Consider the following 26,677-nt stretch of genomic DNA (forward strand, 5'->3'; position numbering starts at 1 on the left):
TGTGTGTGTGTGTGTGTGTGTGTGTGTGCGCGTGTGTGTGTGTGTGTGTGTGTGTGTGTGTGTGTGTGCGCGTGTGTGTGTGTGTGTGAGTGTGTGTGTGTGTGTGTGTGTGTGTGTGTGTGAGTGTGTGTGTGTGTGTGTGTGTACGTGTGTGTGTGTGTGTGTGTACGTGTGTGTGTGTGTGTGAGTGTGTGTGTGTGTGTGTGTACGTGTGTGTGTGTGTGTACGTGTGTGTGTGTGTGTGTGTGTGTACGTGTGTGTGTGTGTGTGAGTGTGTGTACGTGTGTGTGTGTGTGTGTGTGTGTACGTGTGTGTGTGTGTGTGAGTGTGTGTACGTGTGTGTGTGTGTGTGTGTGTGTACGTGTGTGTGTGTGTGTGAGTGTGTGTACGTGTGTGTGTGTGTGTGTGTGTGTACGTGTGTGTGTGTGTGTGTGTGTGTACGTGTGTAGCACCAAATTTAAGCACCTTAAAGTCTTTAACCTGAAACAACCTCTCTCTGTCTCAGATAGCATCAACATTTTGCTCTGTGACCGTCTAAAAGTCATCCATGGAAATAATTCCAAACATTCAAACCATGCTTGTCACATGTCACAGAAAGGAACAAGGAAATGACAAAGACATGTTTGAAGTCACTAAGATAACTACGACAGAGAGACCCACAGAGAGGGTGCATTCCCACAGTACATCGACCTCTGACCAGCGCCCCTGTACAGGAAGTCTGGACTGGATCTCTGTTCCCAGAGTCCTAATGCCTGATCCTACGAGTATTACCCAGCAGCCAGTGCAGAGTTCAGATGGAGCAGATGTGGGTGAGGGGACTCGCTCGGCTCTCACTGCCCCACTGTCCGAGTGCTTTTGTCTGATAAAAGAAAGCCGAGCCTCCCTCAGCCACATTCATTATGGCAGCTTTGTAATTGTAATTAACCGGGTTCATTTTTGGGTTCTGGACAGTAGGTCACATGGGCCTGTAACCAGTAAGAGCTATTCACACTAAAACTGGTTAATGCTCAAATTCTTACCTTCACAAAGGGTTAAAAAGGGAATGTCCACAATTTAGTCTTTTAGTTGCTGGAGGTTTTTTTAAGTATTTTAAAGAAGAAAAGCAAAAGCAGAATCAAATTATATTCATAATCACATAATAATGATCAAATCACATCAAGTATACTTATTTAATTAATCTAAGAATTTATAAAGACAAAATAATAATCACGAACAGTGACAGAGGTGGCATCAGTGCTGCTGTGCTCCGAATCACATATGTGTAAAACCCTCATTCAAAAACTCCACTGATTCTACCTCTAGATGATTCATCAGTAGAACACAGAATAGGACATTAACACAGAGAACATACTGTCACGCCCCGCTCTGGGGGTACAGGAGCGCAACAAGGGTTAAAAAAAGGTGCCTTGGTCCCCAAAGTCAGAAACAGCCAAGTCACAGATGAAGGTGAGGTTTATTGCTACATCAGTCATACCAAAACTGAAAGCAGAAACTCCAGGGTGAACCAAAATCAGCTAAAGTAACAAAAGAAACAAGCTTTTCCAAAGAAGTGCTACTTAAACTAGACGAGGACAAGCGCTACCCCAAACTCCCAAATTTAATAAACAAGAGAAAACATACAAGAGGAAGTGGGCTTCAGTGCTGTTTATAAGTGGACAAAGCTATTTACAGTACTATACACTGTCCTAGCTGTTGTCAGGACACACAGAGGGATTAAATACTAGGGCTGTATCCCAATTCAGGGTCTGCAGCCTTAAAGGCCACATTTTAAGGCCGATTACGTCACAGCAACGCAACGAAAGCTGTCCCAATTCAAAGGCTGCTCGAAATGCGGTCCTCAAATGCGTCCTTCATGTCCCTGAATTTTAAGGCTGTGGCGGTGTAGACTTCGTGGCCCAACATATCCCAGAATGCATAGCGCGGCGGTGGGTGTGGATAAATTTGCAGAAAAAAACAGCGGATGAGGGGCGCCCGAAGAGTAAACTTTTAAAAGTAAGTACTGAATATTATGTCACTTATTTATGTGCGAATGTTTAATAACAAAGAACATTAAAACATTACTGTTGGCCACATGTCGGCAAAGTCATGTGACATTAGTGACATTTGTACTAACTTGGTTTTAAAGCCTTTACTTTAAAATATACGCCGTTCAATAGCTGAGCTTAATCTCACAGAGAATGATCAAAGCTCATGTAGAAACAAACAAATGAACAAAAGATTTTCTCCTTCATTTCTGTCAAACACAGCTGTATGACACGTTTCCAGCTGTTAGTATCATGGTTGCTAGGCAACCTGGGCAGCGCGACGGAGGCTAGACTGTCCGATTTCACAAGCCTCGCACTTCCGGCCTTAGCGGTCTTTGAGTACGCGGCCCTTGTGGATCGTTAAGGCTGCGTACTTTAAGGCTGCAGACCCTGAATTGGGATACAGCCTATGACTTGGGCAGCTGAGGACAGGTCTGCCGGAGACAGCGGCAGCCAATCAGAAAAAGGAGAGACTGCAGAGACTCTTAAAGGCACAGAGCACACATAAAAAATGTAGTCCAGACATACCAACACACACTGATTCATGATCAAAATATGGCCACTGTAAATGTTTTAAGGAAAATATTTTCTCATTTTTAATGTGATGACAGCAACACAATGAAGTGTTTCTTTTTGAGGACGCAGCTTTCAGGATTCTCTGCAGCAGTCTCAAACGTCTGACGGCCAAGGAGAGCACTTTCTGAACAGTCCTGGCTCTTCTTTGGTGTCATTTTTGTTTCATGATGTAGTAAGTGTGCCTTTCCAGAAGTGTAAACTGCCAAATCCACATGCGACTCCATGCCATCGGTAATGCAGGCCGTTGAGCTGAGGCTCATCGCTCATCTTTAGTTTGACGGATGCAGAGTCCGTATTTTCCTGAAAGAATTTCACATTTTCTGCCAATATTAATCACAATGGCAGCTTTAGCATATGCTAACCAAAGGCCATATTCTTCTTTATTGTGCTGCAAAGAATAAAATGATCAGTTATTAGTTGCAGATGTTTCTGTATCCAAGTCTTGAAGCAGTACTTTAAAGCACTTGATATAGTTGATCATTCTGTCATTGCAACAGGACAGATGATTAGTGGAGCCTCATTCCGTCCCGATTTATTTGTACAGGGGCTGAAGAATGGATGGATGGTATCAGAAAAACTATCTGTGAATGTAAACATTAGCACTTTGGCATCTACGTTGTAGAAGGACAACAGTCCCTTGTCATAGTCAACATAGATTCCCACCCGAGATGGTCTGATGTGAACCGTCAAGTTGGTCGATGGTTCTGTTCTGAAGGCGAACTCGGACTGATCCCGAAGGCTGAGAAACCAGTATCCATGGGCGGGGCTCACGGTGATTTTACCCTTACGGTTGATGGACCGACTGGCCACGCCGAGGTCCCAATCAGTCTTCCCCCCTACCTCCACCTGTAAGAGGACATTATGGTAATGATTAATTTAGACATTCGACACCGAATTTGCAGTGCGCTTTGATCTTTAATGTGGATGCCATAGTTTTTCCAGTTATGATGGGAGATCCCACATATGTTAAAAAAAGAAATAAAAAACACTAATTAATCAGTAATTTAGCAAAAAGAAACACATAAAATCTTCTCACTAAACTCAAGATGTCATAAAGCTCCCCTCGCTCATGTTTCCACGTACCCATCAGATGGACTGCTTTGTTTGTACACAGAGACTGAGAGTTTAAACTAAAAGAGCTTGTTTCCATATTGCTTACCTCCCAGTAATGGCGCCCTGAGTTGAAGCCCTGGTTGGCCAGCAGACACACTACCCGGTCAAAGCGTTTCGGGTTGTCTGGTACCACCTGATGGCGATCTCCGCAGTAAACCCTCTTCCCATCTGCTGAGACGGTGAGACGTGGGTGGGCTGTGGTGGGATCCAAAGTGATGTCAACTGACAGATACAGTGATAGAGCAATGGTTAGTTCCTCCACCCTGTAACACTGCTGACTTGAGTTCGGGTTAAAGATGAATGATGTCCGGTACACAAGTTGGACAGAAAACTGTAAATGCCAAAACGTCTTTGAAATGGAGTTTCTAAAAACCCGCCAGTTTAGCTCGGGGCTCAAACAAAAGTAAACGCTAAAAGGATTTAAGTCCATACCTGCATATTCTTGAACCCTCTTAACCTCTGCAAAGAAAATGTGATAAATTGACTTCTCGACATTTTCTTCAAGTCATTTATTTGAAGAAGAATATTAACATGTAAAGAATTGTGTGCTGTCATTAAAACACTTACTCGGGTTGGGTCTAGATAAAGACTGGTTTGATGACGATTGCTGACCTACCAGTATGGAGAGACACATTTTTGTAATGTTGAGTTAATATTTGATGTTTGTTAATGAAAACACGATCATGCAGAGTTTGAACTTAGAATTACATAATGCTAGGATGGTCTGTTTTTGGCTACGTTGCTATTGTACAGACGTTCCATTGAGTTGCAAAGGTTTAGAGACACTATTTGCTCTTTTGAATTTTCAACGTGACTTTACTGCCCAGTTTAACTTGAGGTGGGAATGAAGACTTACAGATTTCTGGCAGTATTTGCAGCTCTTTGTGAAACTGCTCCATCATCTGATTGACAGACCTGAGAATCACACCTGACGTCAGCTGAGATGACACAGAGACTCCGGACCAGTTCTTAGCCTGCCAAGGTGCAGACAGGGAAGGGAACGTCTGCAGGGAGATAGGAATGTCATAAAGACATACAGTCTATGTTACATATCATGTTAATCATACTATATGCTCAAAGTAGCCAAATTCCAGTTACTTAGGGCCAAATAACAAATTCCAATAATCACCGATTTCATTTTCATCGGCGGTTTAGGAAAAGGTCTGGCTGCACTCTCTTCTGCACCTCTCTCATGCACTGTCCTTCAAACTCATCCATGTACTCCTTACATGTTCACCTGTCTCCCTCTCATTGAACTCTGTCCAGGTTCTACTAACCTTCATTCTCTCTTCTCTCCAGAACATATCTGCTTGTTTTCAGACTCTCGTCCATGCACTCCCTCCCCTCACTGCAGATTACATCTGGAAACATCAGTAGTTTCTGCTGGAAAGGTAGTTGGCAGTGGTTCCTGGAGTTTGCACCAAAAACCTCCCAGTAAATGCTTTGGTTGCTAGCAGATTGCTACTGACTACCTACTGGCTGAGCAGGAGTATAAGGTGTGGCACAAACCAGAAATGCCTACAAAGTAGAAGTCGTGCCTCAGCCACAGCCGATGTGTTTCAAAAGACACAGCATTTCGTTTAAGCCTAATCTTCTCTTTTTCTTGTTTCGCTTCAGCTCAGAGAATCTGTCGATTCCAGTAAACCACAGTGCTACAATATGCTGCTGACCAAATGAATCACAAACTTTTTGCCAGCTGGTTGGGGAAGGCTTCTTTTCTAATGACTGGTCCAAGGCTTGAGGAAGAAATTTCCCACTGACTAACAGCAACCTCTAGCAACTGAATGGGCGACACTCATCAGCTTCATTCACTCGTTCCTGTTGCCACCACGAGCACCTCTACAACCCTCTCCTCCCTGGTCACGTGTCTGCACCCTAACAAACGCTGCTTGTACCGAACTGTTCTGTGAGCGTGACTGGGGCGCCCCAGCTTTTAGTACTATAACCGTGGCTCTCACAATTCTCTGACAATCATTTGGTAGTTTTATGCAAACAATAACATAAAAGCATCAGGAGTAAAAAAAAGTGAGTGGAGAAGACATTTTCATGTCTCCCAGCAGCTAGTGCCTCTAGCAAGATGAGTAATCCTGATCCAGGGTTTCACATCTCTGCATCTCAATTCTCAGTATATTCCTTAACTGGACTTATAGCTACTTTCTGGATCTGTTACTGGGAGTAACTAGTGGAGCACTGCAAATGTATTACGTCTGTATTATTTTATCTGGTGCCTCATTTCATTATTTATTCATACCTTGAGAAAGAATATGTAGTCCTCAGACAGAGCCAGCTGACTCAGTGCTGAGCTCCTCCGTTTAAGCTCAGCTATTTCTTCTTCCAGCTCTCTCAGCACGCTCTGAGCTCTGCGCTCTGCCGCTCGAAGAGTCACCTCTATCACCTGGGTGCCACAGAAAGGGTGTGTTCATGAATATGCCGACAAATGTGTCGTCTACTTTGAGACAAAAATAGTGTGTGCAGTATGATTGTCTCTGTAGTTGGTCACCTCCAAGACTTCAGCTTGGCAGTGCTCCACGCTGGAGATCAGCTTGGAAAAAGCACAGACGGCTTCATCCGTCTCTCTCTCTGCACTATCCTGATTAAAGCACGAACAGCAACCAGCGGAAAAGTAGAAAAGAAGAATTCAGAGACAACCATAAATGCAAAATGTGACAAACTAAAGTGTGCTCACTTTTGGTATCTATTCTGTCATTTTCTTTTCTGAGATATTTCATTAGACATGAACAGCTCGGCCACATGAACAGTTTTTAAGGACAAGTGTCAGCTAAAGATCTCTGCTCTCTGATTGGCTCCTGGAACAATGTAGCATGCTATCTTAACAAAACAAACAAACAAACAAAGTGCACGTGTGAGAGAATAAATACATACGATCCATAAGCGAAGCTTCTTCCTGCAGTCGTGTTGACACCACATCACTCACCTTTATCTCTCGCAGGGAGCTGTGTACCTCCTCCACTTTTCTCTCTCTCTCACTGATGAGCTCCTTTAGCTCCGCCTCAGTAACACCTAACTTAGCCTGAATGAGACAGAAAACACACAGTGTGTCTAACAACCAACGCATTAAACATGCTCTGCTGCAGTTGCATGTTTATATACAATTAGATGCACAGTTTGTTTGTCAATGACAGTTGACTTTGATTTAAAATCAACTGTGTCAACTGACAAACACTGAAAATATGATTGAAGTGCAGATCTTCAGCTTTAATTCAGGTGTTTCACAAAAACGGTGGAGCCAGGTGTTACTGCTGATAGAAGTAGTATGAATTCTGATGAGTGAGAGCAAACATGATTGGATAATGGGCCAAAGCAAAAGCAACCCAAGAGCAGTGTTGGTCAAGTTACTTGAAAAAAAGTAATCAGTAACTAATTACCAATTACTTCCCCCAAAAATTAATCCTGTTACTTTACTGATTCCTTTTTTCAAAAGTAATTAATTACTTAGTTACTTAGTTACTTTTTAAAAACACGATTTACAACCTGAAGAGGTGATAAAGTGATCGATCTTTCAGCCCAATTCTACTTTTTCTGCATAATCCATCATACAAAATTTAATCAAATGGAAAAGTCTCTTTTTAAAACTTGTTTTATCAGTTTTAATCTTTTAACTTTATGCATCAAGCAAAAATGTAATTATATGCAACATTCTCTGACTTGAAGAAATTTGTTTAACATTTAAACCTATTTTCTGCACATTCCAGCACATAAATTTTTTTTTTTGTGTTTACACTCACTCTTTCAAATAGATGCAAGTAAAACACAGCAGAAAATAAATAAAGTCAAAGACTCAGCGGTCCTGTTGCTCTATTTTCACCTGTTGTCACAGCGGGGCGAGCTACACACAGTAGGACGGTGTGCCCGTGTGGCGTGCTGGCTAGACCCAAACGCGGCTAGGCTAGCAGTGGGTTGGAACAGACACGCAGTTATTCTAGTAACGATCAGTGCACGAAGCGTGGCTTCGGAACTGTCGTTACAGACAGAGAGCAAGCGGAGCCGGGATGAAAAAGAGGATCGAAGGGAAAAACACTCACGGTTGCTGAATCAGGCGGAGACTGACGTCGGCAGAGTTTTGGAGCTTCTGACATGAAGAGAATGATGTCTGAGCGGCGAACAGGTGGGTGGTGTCTCTCTTTTAAACCCGACCCCGTGATCAGCTGATCACCGGCTGACAGGACCCCCCCCCCCCGAGGACCGGCACCCGACGGGCCAGGACGGCGGCGACGGAAATCCGAGATCAGGGAAGGGTCCAAGATGAAGCGGGACGGCACCCAGGAGCGCTCATCAGGACCGTAGCCAGCCCAGTCCACCAAATACTGGACCCCCCGACCCCGGGGACGGGAGTCCAAAATCTGCCGGACAGTGTAGACAGGACCCCCATCGACGAACCTGGGCGGGGGCGGGGCCCGGGAGGGGGGCGCCAGCGAGGAAGTGACGCGCCGTTTAAGCTGCGAGACGTGGAAAACCGGATGGACCTTCATGGCGGGCGGAAGCCGGAGACGGGCTGGGAGAAGCTCCAATCAGGCGGCAAAAGGCTTTCCAGAACCTGGCGGTGAACTGGGGCTCCCGATCGGAGACTATGTCCTTGGGGAATCCGTGAAGCCGGACGACATGGTCCAGGAGGAGCTCGGCCGTCCATTTGGCGGAAGGGAGGCTGGCCAGAGCAATCAGGTGCACCGCCTTAGAAAACCGGTCCACAAAGGTGAGGATGGTGTCAAGACCGTCCACGGATGGGAGGCCGGTAACAAAGTCAAGGCCGACATGGGACCAGGGACATCTCAGCACAGGGAGAGGGCGAAGGTCGCCAGCGGGCGGCTGAGTGGAGGACTTGGCCCGAGCACAGGTGTCGCAGGCGGAAACGAAGTCACGGACATCCCGGGTCATGGAGGGCCACCAGAAGGCACGACGGAGGAGTTGGAGGGTCCTGTCGGGCCCCGGGTGACCAGAGAGCGGGGAGGAGTGAGCCCAGAGCAAGGCCTCCTGACGGCATCGGGATGGTACATAGAGCCTCCCAGCCGGGGTGTCAGGCGGAGGTGGTTCGGCGGTCAGGGCATCCCGGATAGAGTCCTCCAAGGGCCACCGAAGGGGGGCAGCGAAACAATGAGCTGGTAGGATAGGTGCAGGGTCCGACGTGAGGCCGCCCTGGGCGAACTGCCTGGAGAGAGCGTCTGCCTTGGTGTTCTTGGAACCAGGGCGGTAGGCGAGGTGGAAGTTGTACGGCTCAAAGAATAAGGCCCAACGGGCCTGCCTCGGGTTAAGCTGCTTGGCAGAACAAATATGGATCAGATTCTGATGATCAGTCCAGATCAGAAACGGTTCTTTCGCTCCCAGGAGCCACTGCCGCCACTCTTCTAAGGCCCACTTGATGGCCAGGAGTTCTCGGTCTCCGACACCGTACTGTTGCTGTGTGGGAGAAAATTTCCTCGAGAAATAGCAGCACGGGTGAAGTTTTCCATCCGGGCCGTGTTGAGAAAGGACGGCGCCCGCGCCAACATTGGAGGCATCCACCTCCACCACAAAATCTCTGGCAGGATCAGGGTGGAGCAGGACGGGAGCCGTAGTGAACTGGCGGATAAGGTCTCTGAATGCCTGTTTCGCACCTGGGGAGAGGCAGAAGGGCTTGGGCAGGTTAGCTGGTTTGGTGAGGGATGTCAGTGGGGCGACAATGGTGCTGAAATTGCGGATAAAGCGCCGATAGAAATTGGCAAAGCCCAGGAAGCTCTGTAGCTGCTTAAGGCTGGAGGGCTGAGGCCACTGGGTCACGGCTTGGACCTTTTGCGGGTCCATGGTCAGGCCATTGGAGGAGATGGTGAAGCCCAGGAAGGTGGTGGACCGCTGATGGAAAGCACACTTCTCCAGTTTGCAGAACAGCTGGTACTCGAGCAGCCTGCTCAGCACGGTCCGCACGTGGCGAATATGGTCCACTTCGGTGCGGGAGTAGATCAAGATGTCATCCAGATAAGCAAACACCCACCGGCCTAGCATATCCCGCAAGACATCGTTGATCAGATGTTGGAAGACAGCAGGGCTGTTGCAGAGGCCGAAGGGCATCACCAGGTACTCCCAGTGCCCGTTGGGGATGATGAAGGCTGTCTTCCATTCGTCCCCTTCCCTAATCCGCACCAAATTGTAGGCGCTGCGTAGGTCTAGTTTGGTGAAGATGCAGGCCTGGGAGAGGGAATCGAGTGCGGTGGATAGCAGAGGGAGAGGATGGCGGTTCTTGACAGTGACTTTATTCAAGCCCCGGTAGTCTATACAGGGGCGGAGCCCGCCGTCTTTCTTTTTGACAAAGAAGAATCCCGCAGCTGCAGGGGAGGTAGAAGGGCGAATGAAGCCCTGTTGGAGAGCCTCAGCAATGTACTCCTCCATGGCTTTGTTCTTTGTGGGTGACAGCGAGAACAGGCGACCACGAGGAGGGACCGCTCGATGGCCATGTCGTAGGAGTGATGAGGAGGTAGAGTAGAGACTCGCCTCTTACTGAAGACCTCAGCTGGGTCATGGTAAGCCGGAGGGATCTTATCCAGATCAATGGGCTCCGGGGGTGACGCCTCTTCTGACTTAGAGTCCTTTTCAGTCCGGAAGAGAAGGCAGCGGCGTGGACACCGGGGACCCCAGTCCAGGATCTGGCAGGAAGACCAGGAGACGTGGGGGTCATGTTGACGGAACCAGGGGTATCCGAGGATGAGAGGAGAGGACGTGGCCGAGACTACTAGAAACCGGATCTCCTCCTGATGATCCCCAATAGACATGCGAACCGGCTGGGTCTGGAACTGGATCGGGTAGGGTTGGAGTGGTCACCCATCCACTGAGGTCACCGGGAGAAATCGATCGACGGAAGTTAACGGAATGCGAAGTCGAGTGGCTAGTTTTTGATCGATGAAGTTCTCAGCGGCTCCGGTGTCCAGGAGGGCTTCAGATGAGAACTGTTGGTGTGTCAGGAGAAATATTACTGGTAACAGGAAACGAGAGGGGTCAGAGGAGTGGGAAGGGCCAGGTGGGACTCCCCCGCAGTCTACCTGGCGTCGTCGTTTCCCGGACGTAGCGGGCACTGGGGACGACGGTGTCGAGCTGATCCACAGTAGGCGCAGAGACCCTCACACCAGCGTCTCTCTCTCTCCTCTTTGGGGAGCCCACCCAGCTGCATGCGCTCCTCGCTGGATGTGCTGCTTGGGCTAGCAGTGGCTCCGTCAGAGGGGGGAGGTGACCGCAAAGACGTGGTCCTCTGAGGCTGGAAGGGTTTGAAGGCCCGAGGGGTGTGGTGAGGCCGCGACATCACTCGTTGGTCGATCTTCAGGGCGAGGTCCACGGCCTCGTCCAGGGTTTTAGGAGCCTCACGGCCGGTCATCTCCTCCCGGATGTAATCAGCCAGTCCCTCCAGAAAAATAGAGCACAGAGAAGCATCTCCCCACTGTAGCTTAGCGGCCAGGGTACGGAATTGAGAAGCAAAGTGGCAGACGGGTCGACTGCCCTGGCGTAGATGAAGCAGCTGTGACTCCACTTCCACTTCGCTGCTAGGGGGAACAAACGTCTTTTTTAATTCCTCCACAAACAGGGCATAGTCATTGCAAGCTGCCGATTTATTGTTGTAGAGAGCCACGCCCCATTCCTGAGCCTGGCCAGACAAGAGAGAGGTTAGTAGTGCGACCTTTGCACGGGCGGTGGTGTATTTAGTGGGCTGACACTCGAACAGCATGTCTAAAGTGGTGAGCAAACCATCAGGCCGGCCATCAACTCCGTTCCACTTGTCTGGCAGTCCGATCCGGGGCTCCGCGCTCACCGGCACTGGCTGACGTTGCAGCGAAGTGACGGAAGTGGAAAGTTGGAGGACGGTTTCGGTGAGGGACTCCATTTTTGTGCACATCCGATCTACCACACCGCGAAGATATAGCACTTCGGCTTTCAGCCGTTCGAATTCCGCTGGGTCTATATGCGGCTCAGACATCCTGTCACGATCGGGCGAATTACACACAGTAGGACGGTGTGCCCGTGTGGTGTGCTGGCTAGACCCAAACGCGGCGAAGGCTAGCGGTGGGTTGGAACAGACACGCAGTTATTCTAGTAACGATCAGTGTACGAAGCGTGGCTTCGGAACTGTCGTTACAGACAGAGAGCTAGCGGAGCCGGGATGAAAAAGAGGATCGAAGGGAAAAACACTCACGGTTGCTGAATCAGGCGGAGACTGACGTCGGCAGAGTTTCGGAGCTCCTGACATGAAGAGAATGATGTCTGAGCGGCGAACAGGTGGGTGGTGTCTCTCTTTTAAACCCGACCCCGTGATCAGCTGATCCCCGGCTGACACCTGTAAAGCAGGAGTGGGGTAGGCGGAGGTTTACCCTGGTGCAGGTGTGCCGCGGTCAGTGGAAGAATCCGCGAGTTTCTCTGTGAGTTTCCCATTACGTCGTAGCTACTCGGTGCTTGCTCAGAAGTTTAGGGGTTTTTTCGCTGTAAAGAGAAGTTTTCTTCCCACGCACAGCGGACACTAATGTTTTTGTCACTTTTTATGGAATCAAACTCAAAGTAAGGTCAGTACTTCCACGCTTTAAACGCTGCACGCTCATACTCTCTCCCACAATCGATATATGATCCACTGTTGATCTGCACACAGCTGTTGTCACGAACGACACGCTCGCTTACGTCACTGTCGTGAGACATTCTCCCAAAAAAATCACGGTTTTAGTAACGCAGTAACGCAGCGTTCCTACGGGAAAGTAACGGTAATCTAATTACCGTTTTTGCAATAGTAATCCCTTACTTTACTCGTTACTTGAAAAAAGTAATCAGATTACAGTAACGTGTTACTTGTAACGCGTTACTGCCCATCTCTGCCGAAGAGTTTATCAAGATAAAGAAATGGGATATTATAACAAAGTCAGTCACCCTAACTGAACTCTATAGAGCAGCTTATTGAATACAAAACTGAAGGCACAGAGACGCACGAACAAGCAGCAGCTGGAGATGGTTACAGTTTAGGGTTCGAAACATCAGGGAGCCGTTTTTCATTAAAATATTAAATACAAGTGTTATATTTAAATGTGTGTGTATTAATACATAATTCAACTTTTAAAAATTAAAATGTTGAAAATACTCTCGTTCACCTTGAGCCTCTGAAAAAGGGAGACTGTGTGGAAAAGCTTCTAATTCCTGAACAGTGAGTGCAGGAGTTTTGCTAAAGCTGCTGAATCAAAGCTGAAAGCCTGCAGTCACATCTGGATTCATCTCAATCCACTGTGGTTCTGCACAGACACAAACCTAGAGACATAGTTCTAACAGACTGTGCATGATAGCACAGCTGTGTGGTCCAGCCCAGAGTTTAGCAGTGAGGATGTTCACAGCTCCACCTGATACTCTGACCTTTGGACATGCCAGCCCAAACTGGAATCCATCGTTCCAGTTATTCTGTTGTGAAAATTAGAATCATGCCATGACAGCATATCAGGAGCCTGTGAGGAAAAAAACCTTCAACATTCTGAAAATTAAAGAAATACATATCAACATCACAATAACTGTAAGAATTCCCAACCCTACAACAAAGTTGCAACAAATCCCCGCAGCATGATGGTTTAATCTTCTCAAAGAGAACCTTTACTAAACCAGTCAGTGAGGCCCAGTTAGCTGTGAGCCAACCACCACATGCACAAACCTTCTTCAAGTGCCACTCTCGTTTGGCGGGGGTGATGTTGTGTCCTAGGTGATCTGACGTCCCCACACACGTGCTGCACACGCACACGTTATCAGTGCGACAGAAGAATTCCAGACCTCTCAGGTGGATGGGGCACGGCGGCAAATCCGAGTCACTGGACATGTCAACATTTGAATAAAGCCGTAACATGTAAGTGACTGATTAACCTGTCGTCTGGTTTCCAGGACATATTATTCAGTTGTTTACAGTTTGACACGTGTATGGTTACATTTAGCTGTTAACACAAAAGGTTTCCTTACTCTGCTTTTCTTATTTCCTGTCATATGTACACTGATACTACATGCAAACACTCCTCTAAACAATCTGTTTCACACAGTTTTTTTCCCGTCCGTTCATGATGTCATACTGACGAGATATCTTTGTGAACACAGCACAACCACTCACCTCCTGTTCAAACCTCCTGTTTGCAATGGCCAACCAGTCAAGAAACACTTGTTTTAGGCAGTGGGTGACCTGAGCAACACCCAGTATAAAACAAAAGATGCTTTTGAGCTGTGAGTAATGCAAAAATACTCCAGTGGTCTAAAAATGAGAATGGGAGGCCAGAAACGTGCACCATACAAATGTTTCTGTTGTAAACATCAGTGCTAAAACCTTGTCTCACTTGAGGACTAATACCATTAGTAATGGTTAAGAAGTCTCAGTACTCCTTCCAAGAGGACAACCATTACTAGAGTCTGCGTCTGTTGTTTTAAAAGTGAAGAAGCCTCGTGGATGCCAGGCCGGATGTCTTCACAAACCTAAAGAAGCCCACTCGCCTTCTCTTCAATCGTTTGAAACTGCTGAGTTGGTTTAATAACATGTATATTTCAATAAGTGATGAAACATTTGAACCTTTTTCTTTTTTTCCAAAGAAGAGGAGTGGAGGGGCTCAGGTCGTTCCAACGCAAATGACGGCTCGTGCTATTCATTTGCTCGTGCAGTCGGCGTGGTAAGGACTCCCTGAGAGCAGGGGTCGGAGACTATCTGAAGCATTTAAACTACCAAACAGCCACGAGGTGCTGATCTCTCCATACAGCAGAGCACAGAGCAGCCAAACGTCATATAACACTGTTATTAGTTTACAAACCCACGAGGAATGAAAAGTATTAGCAGGTTGTCTAGGCCTATATGTTTTTAAGACGTGTCTGTAGTTTAACTAATTGATTTGTGTGAGATGGATGTTTATTCACGTAAAATCTCTGAGCATGTACTTGATTGTTTTTTTCATTTTCCGATTTCTCGCTCCCTCATCGGGTCTGCTTGTCCACTGCTGCTGCTGAATCCTCCCATCAAAGCGTTTCTGCTGTTGTGGCATCAAGCTAATGTGTCCACTTAGTAAATCTGGTCCTCTCTGTGGGAGCCTTGTAGCATTTACAGTGGTATGCAAAAGTTTGGGCACCCTTGATCATTTTCATGATTTTCCTTCATAAATCACTGGTTGTTTGGATCAGCAGTTTCATTTCCCAGTACCTGCACTGGCCACACAGCCCCACAGCATGACGGAAGTGCCACCACATTTTACTGTGGGCAGCAAGTGTTCCTCTTGGAGTGCTGTGTTCTGTTTCCATACCACCTCTTGTTATGTCTAAATAACTCAGTTTTAGCTTCATCAGTCCACAGCACCTTATTCCAGAATGAAGCCGGCTTGTCCAAATGTGCTTTAGCAAACCTCAAGCGACTCTGTTTGTGGCAGGTGCACAGAAAGGCTTCCTCTGCATCACTCTCTCATACAGCATCTCTTTGTGTAAAGTGTGCAGAATAGTTGAACAATGGTAAATGGCCTGTATTTGTATAGCGCTTTACTAGTCCCTAAGGACCCCAAAGCGCTTTACACATCCAGTCATCCACCCATTCACACACTGGTGACGGTAAGCTACTGTGCAGCCACAGCCACCCTGGGGCGCACTGACAGAGGCGAGGCTGCCAGACACTGGCGCCGGTGGTGCTGGTGTGTGGGTCGACTCTAACTGTTCTCACCATCCTTCGTCTCTGCTTATCTAAGATTTTCCTCGACCTGTCACTTCCGGCCTTAACCAGGACTGTGTCTGTGGTTTTCCATTTCCTCACTATTTTCCTCACAGTGGAAACTGACAGCTGAAATCTCTGCGACAGCTTTTTGTATCCTTCCCTTAAACCATGATGTGAACAATCTTTGTTTTCAGGTCATTTGAGAGCTGTTTTGAGGCTCCCTTGTAGCCACTCTCGAGAGAAGATGCAAAGAGGAGAAAAACTTGCAATTGGCCACCTTAAATACCCGTTCTCATGATTGGATTCACCTGTGTATGTAGGTCAAGGGTCAATGAGCTTACCAAACACATTTTATGTTTCAATAATTAGTGCTAAAGGTATTCAAGTCAATAAAACAACAAGGGTGCCCGAATTTATGCACCTGCCTAATTTAGTTGAAGTAACTATTGCACACTTTCTGTAAATCCTATAAACTTCATTTCACTTCTCAAATATCATTGCGTGTGTCTCCTATATGACACATTGAAATGAAATTGCTGATCCAAACAAATAATGATTTATGAAGGAAAAATATGAGGATTATCAGGGGTGCCCAAACATTCACATGACTCTGTGTAGAGGATATGCAAATGTCCCCCCACATACCTCACCACTACAGGCATAGACCTGAAAAGTTATAAAGTCAAATTTGGAACAAATAAAAAAAAAATTAAATAATTTATGCTTTGTTGTGGCACTACTCTCACAAACATCCCGCTGACACACTAATGACAAACAATCATCCAGAGAAATCTGGACGATTGTTTGGTACTATTTGGTAACTTCGTGAACGTCTCTTTACAAATGTGAAGTCATTTACTGAGTCCAACTTTACAGACTTTTTGTGGCCCTCAGGTGACTGCTGCTGTGATTTGGAGATATATGAATAAAACTGAACAGTAGAGCAGGTCATCTACTAGCTACAGTGTTAGTGGTTTAATCCCTGGCTGCACCAGTCTGCGTGCCAAATGTCCTCAGTGAAGACAGTAACTCCAAGCTGCTGACGCATCCATCAGAGTGTGAATGTGTGACTGCTACATGGGAAGCACTGAAGTGTAGAAAAAGGTGGCTGCATGAACGGGTGAATGAGGCATGTATAAAGCACTTGGAAAACATAAGATCCAGTCCATTTACTATTAATGTGGTTCAGTCAAATATATTGTAATGCAATATTTCAGTATATTTCGGTACCTGGGGTAAGGTGGTGGGGGGTCGTGATGCTCCGTCCTGACAAAGGGAGCACCATCTCGACTCTGGCTTTGGGGGAGTGCAGCGTGAGGCAGCCCGGGGTCTGGCAGGCGCTGAAAACGTGACATCATTTCTGCAAAGATGTTCTCGGGCATCTCCCCCTGCCTCTGGAATCTGGGTGGCAGTGGTTGATTATGATGGGAAGGGGACCTGGAAGGCTCCGTTCCTCCAAGTCTGTCAGCCACAGGAGAGCCGGCCATCTGCTTGAATTGTTCAGTTATTTCCTTCAGGGTCAGGTTGATATGGAGAGCTGGTCTCTTGAGGAAGGACTCTTTGCAGAGAGGGCACTGGTACATTTTTGTACTGTTTCCGTCCCAGTAGGAGGAAATGCAGGTTTGGCAGAAACTGTGTCCACATGGTGTTGTGACCGGTTTGGTAAATACTTCCAGACATATAGGGCAGGTGAACTGTTCTTCAGACAGGAAGGCAGCAGGTAGTGACATAGCCATTTAGTTTTAAGCTGCATATAGAGACAGACAGAAGATTAGAAAAATATTAAACCGTGTGCATCAGCAGACATGACTTTCAAAAGCTTTACTGTTCAGATCTCATCTAATTCTCGTTGCCACAGGAAAAGACTGAGTTTATACAGAACTGGTCTGGAGCTTGTTCATGGGAACTCCAAACTACGCTGAATCAGAACCAGAACTCTTTAATTATCCCTGAAAATATGTGTTCCCAGTTACTCGAGGCAGTGAGAACAGTAACCGACTAATTAATACAATATGTTACAAAGTTACAAAATAGAAACAAAATAGCTCTAAGAGATACTAATAGCAGAGAATATTAAATATATATACATGGATATGTATGGTTAAGATCCTGTACTTTGTTATTTTCTCTGTAGAGGATGCAGTAGTAATGCTGGAACTACTGCACTGTGTGCTGTGAATGAAATGGAGGAGTTGTACAGAGATATCCAGAGACAGGAATGATATCCTGTCATTTAGTGGTGCATTATGGGTAATCTCATTCTGCTCCTGTGATTGGCCAGTGAGTGGTGGAGTGGATGGAGGTATTATCTTGGGCAACATCCACCTCTCCAATACAAGCTGAAGTGATAAACTTTGAATTATTAGATGTTTTTATCTATCCATCCACCTGTTCTTCAAGTGTCTGACACACCCAAGCCACGCCCTCTGACCAGCTTCCTTCATTTCCTGTCGAAGCACCTGTTGGTCACTGCTATGAAAGATGGGAGCCATATTCCATTCAGCAAGTCCTGGCCCAGCTAACGTACTCAAAATTCATGACCGCAGACGAGGAACAGTCACTGTTACACAATAATATACAGAACAGTGACAGTAGTGCTGCAAACACTCGCTTCATCCTGAAACCTGGACGAGCTGGACTGATAGGCTGGTTTCACTCGTCCAGCCTGGATATCTGCACTCTGATACAGCCTAACAGCCCCAGTCTTAGCTCATATATTACTATCATTAAAATGATCTCATTATCACCGGTCTAAAGCTCGACTTCAGCAATATCCATCAAGAACCAAAAGTGAAGGACAAACAGGTACCGAGAGGATTCATGCCCCTTTTTGCTGGGTAACATGTAACCTAAGTGTACTCTAAAACATTCATTGTTCGCCTAATCCATCAACTGATTCAGAAGCTCTTTGGAGCTGCTGGCAGCATGAGACTCTCAGTGTGAGTGTGCACTTCCTTAACTTAAACACACTAAAGCTAAAACACACAGTGAAAATATACAAAGGAGTAGTTGCGCAAGATCAAGAAATTCAGGCTCGGCTGGAATATTCTCGGCCAGGACGTCATCATTACCGAGTTAAACGAGGCAATGAGGAAAAAATACTGCAAGTCATTCGTGTTTCTTTAGTGTGTGCTGTACTGAGATCAGCTGACTCTGACTGGCAGGATAATATGTATTTATGTCGTATAAGCACCTCGCTCCAGCATTCAACAATAAACTGTTATTTCATGAATAAGAGAAGTGAAAGGAAGCCTGCTTCTGTCACAGTGACCTCATGAGAGCGATCTTTCTGTTAGTTTCTTCATACCAGGCAGAAATGTGCTGTCGTGTGAAATTAGCAGAGTGGAAGCTTCACTAATCCAAACATCAGCTGCTTTTTGTACAGCACTGGAAAAAATGATGGAACACAATATATGAGTGCTTTAGGAAAGTAAAGAAGCAAAATAAAATAAATAACAGACAGATTTACTGGCTCATGAAAACGTGCGAGCAGCCACCGTACAGGAAGCACCACCAGCATTGTTGAGCCATTACTCAGTCATGTGGTAAACAATCCGAAGACAGTGGTCATTACTGAAATATGCAAGACATCACAGAGCTGTCGTGTATCCGAAAGCTTCCTCAGAGAAGATGATAACATTTATGAAAAGTAATGTGTAAAATCTGTGTGCAACACTTTATACCAGTGCTTTATATTAACACTGGTGAACCTATGATGGAGGTGAGGTTTTGTGTTGTTCTCACAACCTCAGTGCTAAGAAAAAGTATAGGTCACAATTAAACGTGTGAGATTAATGATCACTTTTTTTATCAGACAAAGATGAACTGAATACAAAACGTGGTTTTTAAATAGTGATTTAGCCACGCCTACCCAGTCCTATGTGAAAAAGTGCCAAAATGGCCATCATGACAGAGAATCACTGTTGACCAATAAGAACACAAAGACCATGTGAACTTTGACCATTTTGACGAGACTTTGGGGGAAACACTGGTATAAAACCAAAAGGCTGAATTTGAACCTGATCAACAGTCAGTGTGACCGACAATGACCCCTCACTGTCGTTGTGATTCTGTTAATGTTTTTGGTTTATAAATCCAGCTTTGGTAAAAGTATCGTGACGGCGCACACATGTCAACAACAGACTGTATAACTGTTGAGCACACTGGTGTCAAAGGCTTATATAAAGTTTCATGTGGCGTAGCGACCCACACCCACGGCTGCCTTTCTCTGCTGATTTCTTTCACGTCGTCATGAAACAGATTTGGAGTATCAGACCGTACAGGCACACAGCTCGATAACACCTGCCTGCACAACCATTTCCTGAAGTTACATCATTTAGCTTTGATATTAAAGCTGTAAAGCTGCAGTATAAACAGGTAGCGTGTGTTGTTGCATGTTTTTACACACTTTCACACACTGCATGATAACATTAAATATCAGCACTTGTGTTACATATAGGCATATACAGAGCTTCCTTTGACATAGTGCACAGACAGATGACGCTCTACAGGCTGCTGGGTGAACTGATCCTATTCAGACACCAACTAACAACAGGAACAGAGTCCACAGTTCACATGTTAGTGAACATGTCTTACCTGCAGTTTCAGCAGAGAGGTTGTATTTGAGTGTTTGTACGAGATGTTCCCTGTAGCTCGTTCCTCTCCTTCTCTTGCTCCTGTCAGTCTGGATTTCACTTTTCTCATTCGTGTCATTTTTCCTTCATTGTTTTGTTGATCCCTCCTCTTAACCCCCCCACCCCACCCACGACATTTATCCAAACAGACCTGCTCGACAGGTGCAGCTGCAGAGGTATGCTGTTTTAGATCAACTCTGTCTCACAGCTCTTTAGCAAACACAGCTCTAATTAGATAATGCCCATGCTTTTTATTTCAAGAAACTGTCGCGAAATCAATCAATGTAGAGCAGTGTCACAAACCACGGAGGCCCCAGAAAAGTGCAATCAAACGATGAGTTTGTAACAGCCCGGAGAAAACATCAACATATGTCTTCTGACCAACATACATGTTGTGGATACTTATAAAGCAGTGGGGTACACGCCCCCCCATGGCGTCAATGACAGATTAAAATAGGTTCCAGACATTAGTCACAGTCAATCGTACATCTTTAATAGCTATAAGCAGACATAGAACTTCTCTTTTCTATAACACCTTCCATACAAGGTAATAAACTTCAAGCCCTCAGGGTCTCTGAGGCTAATTATTGACTCTGATCATCTGTTACCAAGTAGAATAAAATATAGTGAGACACCAAATGAGTTAAGGCCTCAGGTCTGACACATTCCTAGATTATATGTATTGTAAGCATGCATTGCAGTTATCCTTCTATGTTCTAGTTTCCCTCAGCATGGATCACCTGGACAGTCACGCCAGTGAAGCTTAAAACCCTTAATGAACCGAACATCAACTCAAAATAAGCACAGATATGCAATGTGTATAAAATACTTCTAACCGTACCTGTAATAAAAGTTAACATAATGGAAGGATCCTCAAATGGACATCTTCAATAAACAGCTGTAATGCAGTATCAATACTGTGAGAAATATTATTAGATGGAATAATGCTGTAAAGAATGTTATCAATGCAGTTATAATGATGCAGATTATATGGCAGCAATATAAGAATTTCTGTATCTCCACATTGTCTGTTAAATCATACAGGACACTTGATGCCCACATCAGAGTTTTGCACACTGTCATGATGCGTGTTTGTTCTGGGAGTTGAAGCAATAAAGAGATAAAGTCTGTTTGAGATGCTTCATTACATGCACATGGGTGTAGCTAAGACTGATTAACTGAACTGTGTGATGAATTAGGATCTCTACTGCCGTTCCACAAGTCCTGGTATGATTTCTTTCTCCAAGCCACCTTTTTTTTTAGCTTGCAGAGACTATAAGGAATGCCCATTTAGGCCTGCACGGTTCACTATGTTCTCCACCTCACACTGAAGTGCTTCAAGTTTTCTCCTTTCCATTTCTGATGCCTTCTTCCACTGTTTCTTAAACCTCCTAACTTTCACCAACCTGTCAATGTCTTGCTGCGCCCTGATGTAGCGCTTCCCATTTTTAAAAATGATTAGGGACGGACTTTATCGACACTCACTCACAGGAAGAGCACAACCAGTTATTGGTGCCAAAAAAGCCGTTAGTAAATCATTTCCCAGGTGGCTGATGGCAAATGTTCATCTACAACGCTTTTCTACTCTTCCTGAGCACTCAAAGTACTTGATACAATTGCCTTACTCACCCATTCATACAAGCAAGAAGGGGATGAGCACACTGTACTTTCTAATGAAGCTCATATCCTTTGATGATGGAGATCTTCTTCTGTGGTAGTGAGTACCATCTAGTTTGCTGCTGTCTGCTGGGGGGCAGCGTCAGTGCCAGAAATGCCAGCAGGATGAACAAACTACTCTGCGAGGCCGGAAGAATCATTGGTCAGAATTTGGGCCAGGAGGTCACTGAACCTACCCTCTCCATCACAGACAGCCCATCACACCCACTCCACACCTCTGAGGCAGCAGAGTGATTCAGCCTCGCTGCCATAAAGAACACTTTAGAAAACCTCTCTCTATAAAGCTGTACAATAACTTCATTCTGGGACAGGTTTACACGCCTGTCAGGCAAAAGACTTTAAAGCAATTTGCACTTCTCTCCTACACATCAGTCTTAATTTTACTGTTTTTAACCAACTTCATTTGAACTTTTATCACTTTTTTATATATTTACATTTCTGTATTATCTCAGAGTATAAGGCACTTTTATTTAACTGTGTTTATTGTAGACTGTACTGGTTTCACTCTTGCTGCTAGGGATGGGTATTGATAAGATTTTCACGATTCCGATTCCATTTTCGATTCTGTTTAACGATTCGATTCTTTATCGATTCTTTTTAAAAAAGGAGAACACTAAGGTCGATTAGCTTAGAACTTTGTTTTATATCTTCTCTTTGAACAGGATAGACATTTAGGAGTAACATGGCCTTACAAACCCAACAGTGAGATCTTAAGAGATCCAGCCTACGGCTCTTCAATGGGGTGTCACAGGATCCCCAGGAAAAACATTGTAAATGTAAAATAATAAAATGAATATTCTTCTGTAGCAATTACACAAGAATATCCAGTAATGTCCCTGCCTACAATTAAACACATTCACTTACTGAAAATCACCTGCTGTGGCAAACGGGTGCAAGCCTTTGACCACAAACTGAGTCTCTGCTCGGTGACATTCGTCTATCCTGGCCTGAAAGGAGACGCTACCGGCAGCCTGCAGCGAGAACTGCCAGCATCTGAGCCAGACTCTGTCTCTCATCATGGTCACTAAATGCACAGTGATGGCAGGTTTGTAATAAGACAGATCGCGCTAACATAATATGCACTGTTAGTTGATTATTTACCTGCCGCATTAACGGGAGAGGACGTGCAAACGTTACTGAATTAAAAACACGACATTCATTTAAGGTCATCGCGTGTTTTGTGAGCAAATGCTTTTGCATATTCGTAGTGTTTCCTCCCTTAAATGAAATATCTACTTTTCAAATATTGCAAGTTGCCCTGTTGTCATCCGTTCTCGTGAAGTATAACCAAACTTTTGAGCGTTTGAGCCGCCATGTTTCCTGCCAGGTAAATGACGCTCCGCAACGTGGTGACGTCGTTCTGGAATCGATAATCGACTGGAATCGATAAGGGAATCGTTTGCAAACATGGCAAACAATTCCTGCAAACACAGACTGTGTGTGATGCTAGGCTGTGTTATGGAAATCTCTGATCAGTAACAGCTGTACAGCCTGACCAACAAGTTTGTTTTGGTAACTGAGCTTCTAGTATTCCATGACTCTGTTACTCAGCACTGATCAGCAGCTGTACTGTGCATTTCCCCTTATTCTATAATGCGAGTTCTCCTTCTCTCTTCAGATGTACGTAGATGCTCCAAACGCTCGCCAGTCAGTGTGCAGAACATTTTTACACTTTTTACCCTGACTGTGAAACCTAAACGCTGCATGCTTATTGGATAACAGCTTGTGATGGACACATCTGGCCAATCAAATATTACAGATGTGGGTGCTCAGAATATTGATATCTTTATTTCACAACTGAAATGAGACTCAGGGGGAAAACAACAGTTCACTAAAAACATTTCGATTGTGTACGATTCCTGATGGAGTTCATCTTCAGCCACACAGTTTCCATCATTAATGTTATCTATCAGATGCAATCAAAATTCAGCATCCCCCACCCATCAAGAACCAAAATAAACATCAGATTTGGATGTGGCGACCGCCGTGAAGCAAACAGCCACTGTCTTTAGAATTAGCTCGAGTAGTTAAAGTGATCAATGAAACCTCAAACATTACAAAAAAAACTTAACAGTTCAAGTTTAAAATGTGACACAAACTAAATCTACATCGACATGAGAATCTGGACCCAAAGTATCAGGAGCACATTCAGCTGGAGTCGGGCTTGGCAGTCTCGCTCGTTGTTTTGGACGTCTTCAAGTATTTCTAGGAGAACGTGGACAGAATCCATAAGAAACCGATTAGAGCAGAACAAGTTCTTTGTGATCAAACAAATGTGTGGACATGTAAAATGGTCTGTTACAATCAGAGCCTAAAGTATAAGATGAATCTAACCTACGCCAGGTGTGTTTTACCTGTAAGGCTTTTATTTTGGTCACGTTAGCAAACTTCTTGCCTACTTAAGTCCTACTTATTTAAAGGTGCACTCAGACTGGTAATAAGTAGGAAACAAAAACCAGACTGAGCTCCATCGTCATACATCCAGACTAATAACTGCGTGTTGCTACCTGCAGGGTCTCGTAGTGTTTGCGGGTTTTGCAGTGGCTGATTTCAGCCTCCTTGGAGCCGCTGAAGAACCGAGCGCACACCTTACAGAAAAAACCCGTCTTTGGGACCAGGAACTCCATACCTGTGGATGGACACACAGAATGACTCTTGGTCTAACTGTGGGGTGCATTTTAGCAGTAATGCATAAATCCTGCTGACTCAGAGTTTAAATTCAGATGTCAGGACATCCAAACAGCTGTGAATGAGCCATGCTAAACAAATACAGACAATACAGTTTCTTACCAACTGGGTTGCTGGGGTCAAAAGGAGGGAGGGAATGTTCTGTTTTTCTGGGAATTTCCATTTCTAATTTGGGCTTCTCGCTCTCCTCTTCAGCATTGGAGTTTCTTTCAGATTGCTCCTGTTTCCCTGCAACAGACCGGACAAAAACAGGGCTTAACTCAACCCCTCGATCTTATCCCAGGTGACCAGTGCTGTTTGTTCAAACAGAGTCCAGTGATTTCTTCGGGGGGCAAATCTGTGTATGGCACCATCAGCCAACCACTTCTTCTTCTTAAGGTGCTAAATGTAAGAGGCTAAATGAATCCACCTCACCAGTTTCTGCAGCTGTCTCTCTCCTGTCCTTGTTCTCCTGATCCTGCACCTTCAAGTGTTCCTCCTGCTTGACCAATCCCATCTTCTCTTCTTCAACAGACTCACGAGGTTTCAGAGGATTCTCCTCATCGCCATCTTGGCTTCTTTCTGCTGCTAAGGAGGAAGCTGCTGCAGGGACAGGGATGGGAACACTTTGGTCCTCTGGGGTGAACTCAGCAGTTAATGAGGTATCTGAAGGGCAATGACAGACTTCAGGTTCAAGTATGCCACATACAAAAGGGCTGAAAAAAAACATGGTTTATTCAGAGTACCTGGCTGAGGTGTGATGTCAGCCTCGGATGGTTTATGCACTGGGCTGTGTGCAGGCTTGGCTTGTGAAGCTGGCGGTGGGGACACAGCAGCACTGGGAAGCAGATCAGCTGTTACATCCCCCTCAGGTGTGAGCTCACACTTCGCTGGAGCTGCTGTGACATCAATGGCTGCGTCCTAGAAGTAGAAAACAAGAGGCGGCACATGCTGCTGTAAAGTTTCTCACTCACACTCAGGTCCACCTCATGTACCAATGACACAAGGATCAATAATGCACACACCAAACCCACATTAAAATCACTTTCTCAGTATCTCTAAAGTTAGAAATATCCTGTCTCAGAGTGACGCTGAAAAACTAGTTCCTGCATTTATTACTTCCAGGCTGGACGACTGTAATTCATTATTATCAGGACGTCCTAAAAACTCTCTTCAGCTGATCCAAAATACTGCAGCAGGAACTATTTCTCCCACAGTGGCAGTAAATCCAGAACTGAATTTAAAATCCTTCTCCTCACATACAAGTGAATCTTCAGGCTCCATTTCATCTTCTAGACGGTGCTGCATCAGCACCACAGAGCTCTCACACTGCTGTTTACCTGCTGTTAGTAGACTGGGAGGCGGAGCCAGTTTCAGAGGCTTTTCCTGTTATAAAGGAGTTTTTGCTTCCCACTGTGGGGTTTCTCTGTATTATTGTCCCAGCCTATAATACAAAAATGCAGTGAGGCGACTGTCTCTGTAATTTAGTTCTGTAAAAATAAAACTCCTTCAGTGTTGAGAGCCTCTGAGTGGATTAGACATGCTGGCTCTCTGTGACTCTCTATAACACAACACTTGTGCTGCTACACAACAGGCTGCAGTCCAGAGACTAGCAGCTGTTGTTCTAAGACTCCCCAACAGATCTTTTTGATTTCTTCTTATCAAATATGTATGAATAATTAAAAAGTCATTAAGATCGCAATTACTGACCGAAAGAATGGCCTGCTTAATAATTCCCAGATTTGTAGCAGCCCTTACTCCAGCTTCATATCAGGCTTTTAAAGTCTTCTTTGAGCTCTGGTGTAGATTTAGTTTCAGTTTGACTAAAGAACTGAAACACAGGATCTTTGTTTTTACCACAAGCCTGCAGCATCCATTCTGGGGCGACCGTGGCTCAGGGGACGCACATCTGTAACCGGAAGGTCGCCGGTTCGATCCCCGGGCTCTCTGTCCTGGTCGTTGTGTCCTTGGACAAGACACTTTACCCTACTTGCCTACTGGTGGTGGCCAGAGGGGCCGATGGTGCGATATGGCAGCCTCGCTTCTGTCAGTCTGCCCCAGGGCAGCTGTGGCTACGACTGTAGCTGCCTCCACCAGTGTGTGAGAGTGAATGAATAGTGGGATTGTAAAGCGCTTTGGGTGCCTTGAAAAGCACTATATAAATCCAATCCATTATTATTATTGGATGTCTGTGGGTGCAGATGAAGCAGTGGAGTCATGAAGATTAGGAGACTTAAAGTGTAAACATGGATAGAGTGATGGAGACAGGCAACCAGCCTGTGGACAGCTAAAACCAGGAGGGTCTGTGGTGACAAGAAACCAAACAG

General features: G+C 45.4%; 2 protein-coding genes across 5 annotated transcripts in view; both read right to left on the bottom strand.

Moving 5' to 3' along the window:
- Positions 1-1,073: 1,073 nt before the first annotated feature.
- Positions 1,074-20,103, bottom strand: LOC146571844 (E3 ubiquitin-protein ligase TRIM21-like). 2 transcript variants are annotated; one of them, XM_085275814.1, is made up of 11 exons: positions 19,969-20,103; positions 16,603-17,119; positions 13,363-13,516; positions 6,649-6,744; positions 6,214-6,303; positions 5,965-6,108; positions 4,570-4,717; positions 4,281-4,325; positions 4,146-4,172; positions 3,760-3,935; positions 1,074-3,446 (listed from the first exon to the last, which is right to left on the bottom strand). In XM_085275814.1, exons 2-11 carry the CDS (start codon positions 17,106-17,108, stop codon positions 3,078-3,080), a joined length of 1,755 nt encoding a protein of 584 aa, XP_085131940.1. In that variant the 5' UTR covers positions 17,109-17,119; positions 19,969-20,103; the 3' UTR covers positions 1,074-3,077. The 2 variants fall into 2 exon arrangements, with proteins under 2 accessions (XP_085131940.1, XP_085131939.1); XM_085275813.1 differs by having other exon boundaries at positions 3,760-4,172.
- A 3,346-nt stretch (positions 20,104-23,449) lies between these two features.
- The window catches only part of LOC146571845 (uncharacterized), a 47,353-nt gene continuing 44,125 nt past the window's right edge, over positions 23,450-26,677 (bottom strand). For 2 of the 3 annotated variants that reach the window (XM_085275816.1, XM_085275818.1), the window contains exons 21-25: positions 25,097-25,271; positions 24,786-25,016; positions 24,474-24,599; positions 24,191-24,312; positions 23,450-23,888 (exon numbers count right to left, since the gene is read on the bottom strand). In XM_085275816.1, coding sequence (XP_085131942.1) covers positions 23,832-23,888; positions 24,191-24,312; positions 24,474-24,599; positions 24,786-25,016; positions 25,097-25,271 — 711 coding nt within the window. In that variant the 3' untranslated portion in view covers positions 23,450-23,831. The remainder of the gene's footprint in view (positions 23,889-24,190; positions 24,313-24,473; positions 24,600-24,785; positions 25,017-25,096; positions 25,272-26,677) is intronic. The other variant, XM_085275817.1, reaches the window with a different exon arrangement.

This window comes from Mchenga conophoros, linkage group LG6 (assembly GCF_057382185.1).
Source record: "Mchenga conophoros isolate Kocher_MC1m ecotype Shallow Benthic linkage group LG6, M_conophoros_male_GT1.1, whole genome shotgun sequence".
Taxonomy (NCBI): domain Eukaryota; kingdom Metazoa; phylum Chordata; class Actinopteri; order Cichliformes; family Cichlidae; genus Mchenga; species Mchenga conophoros.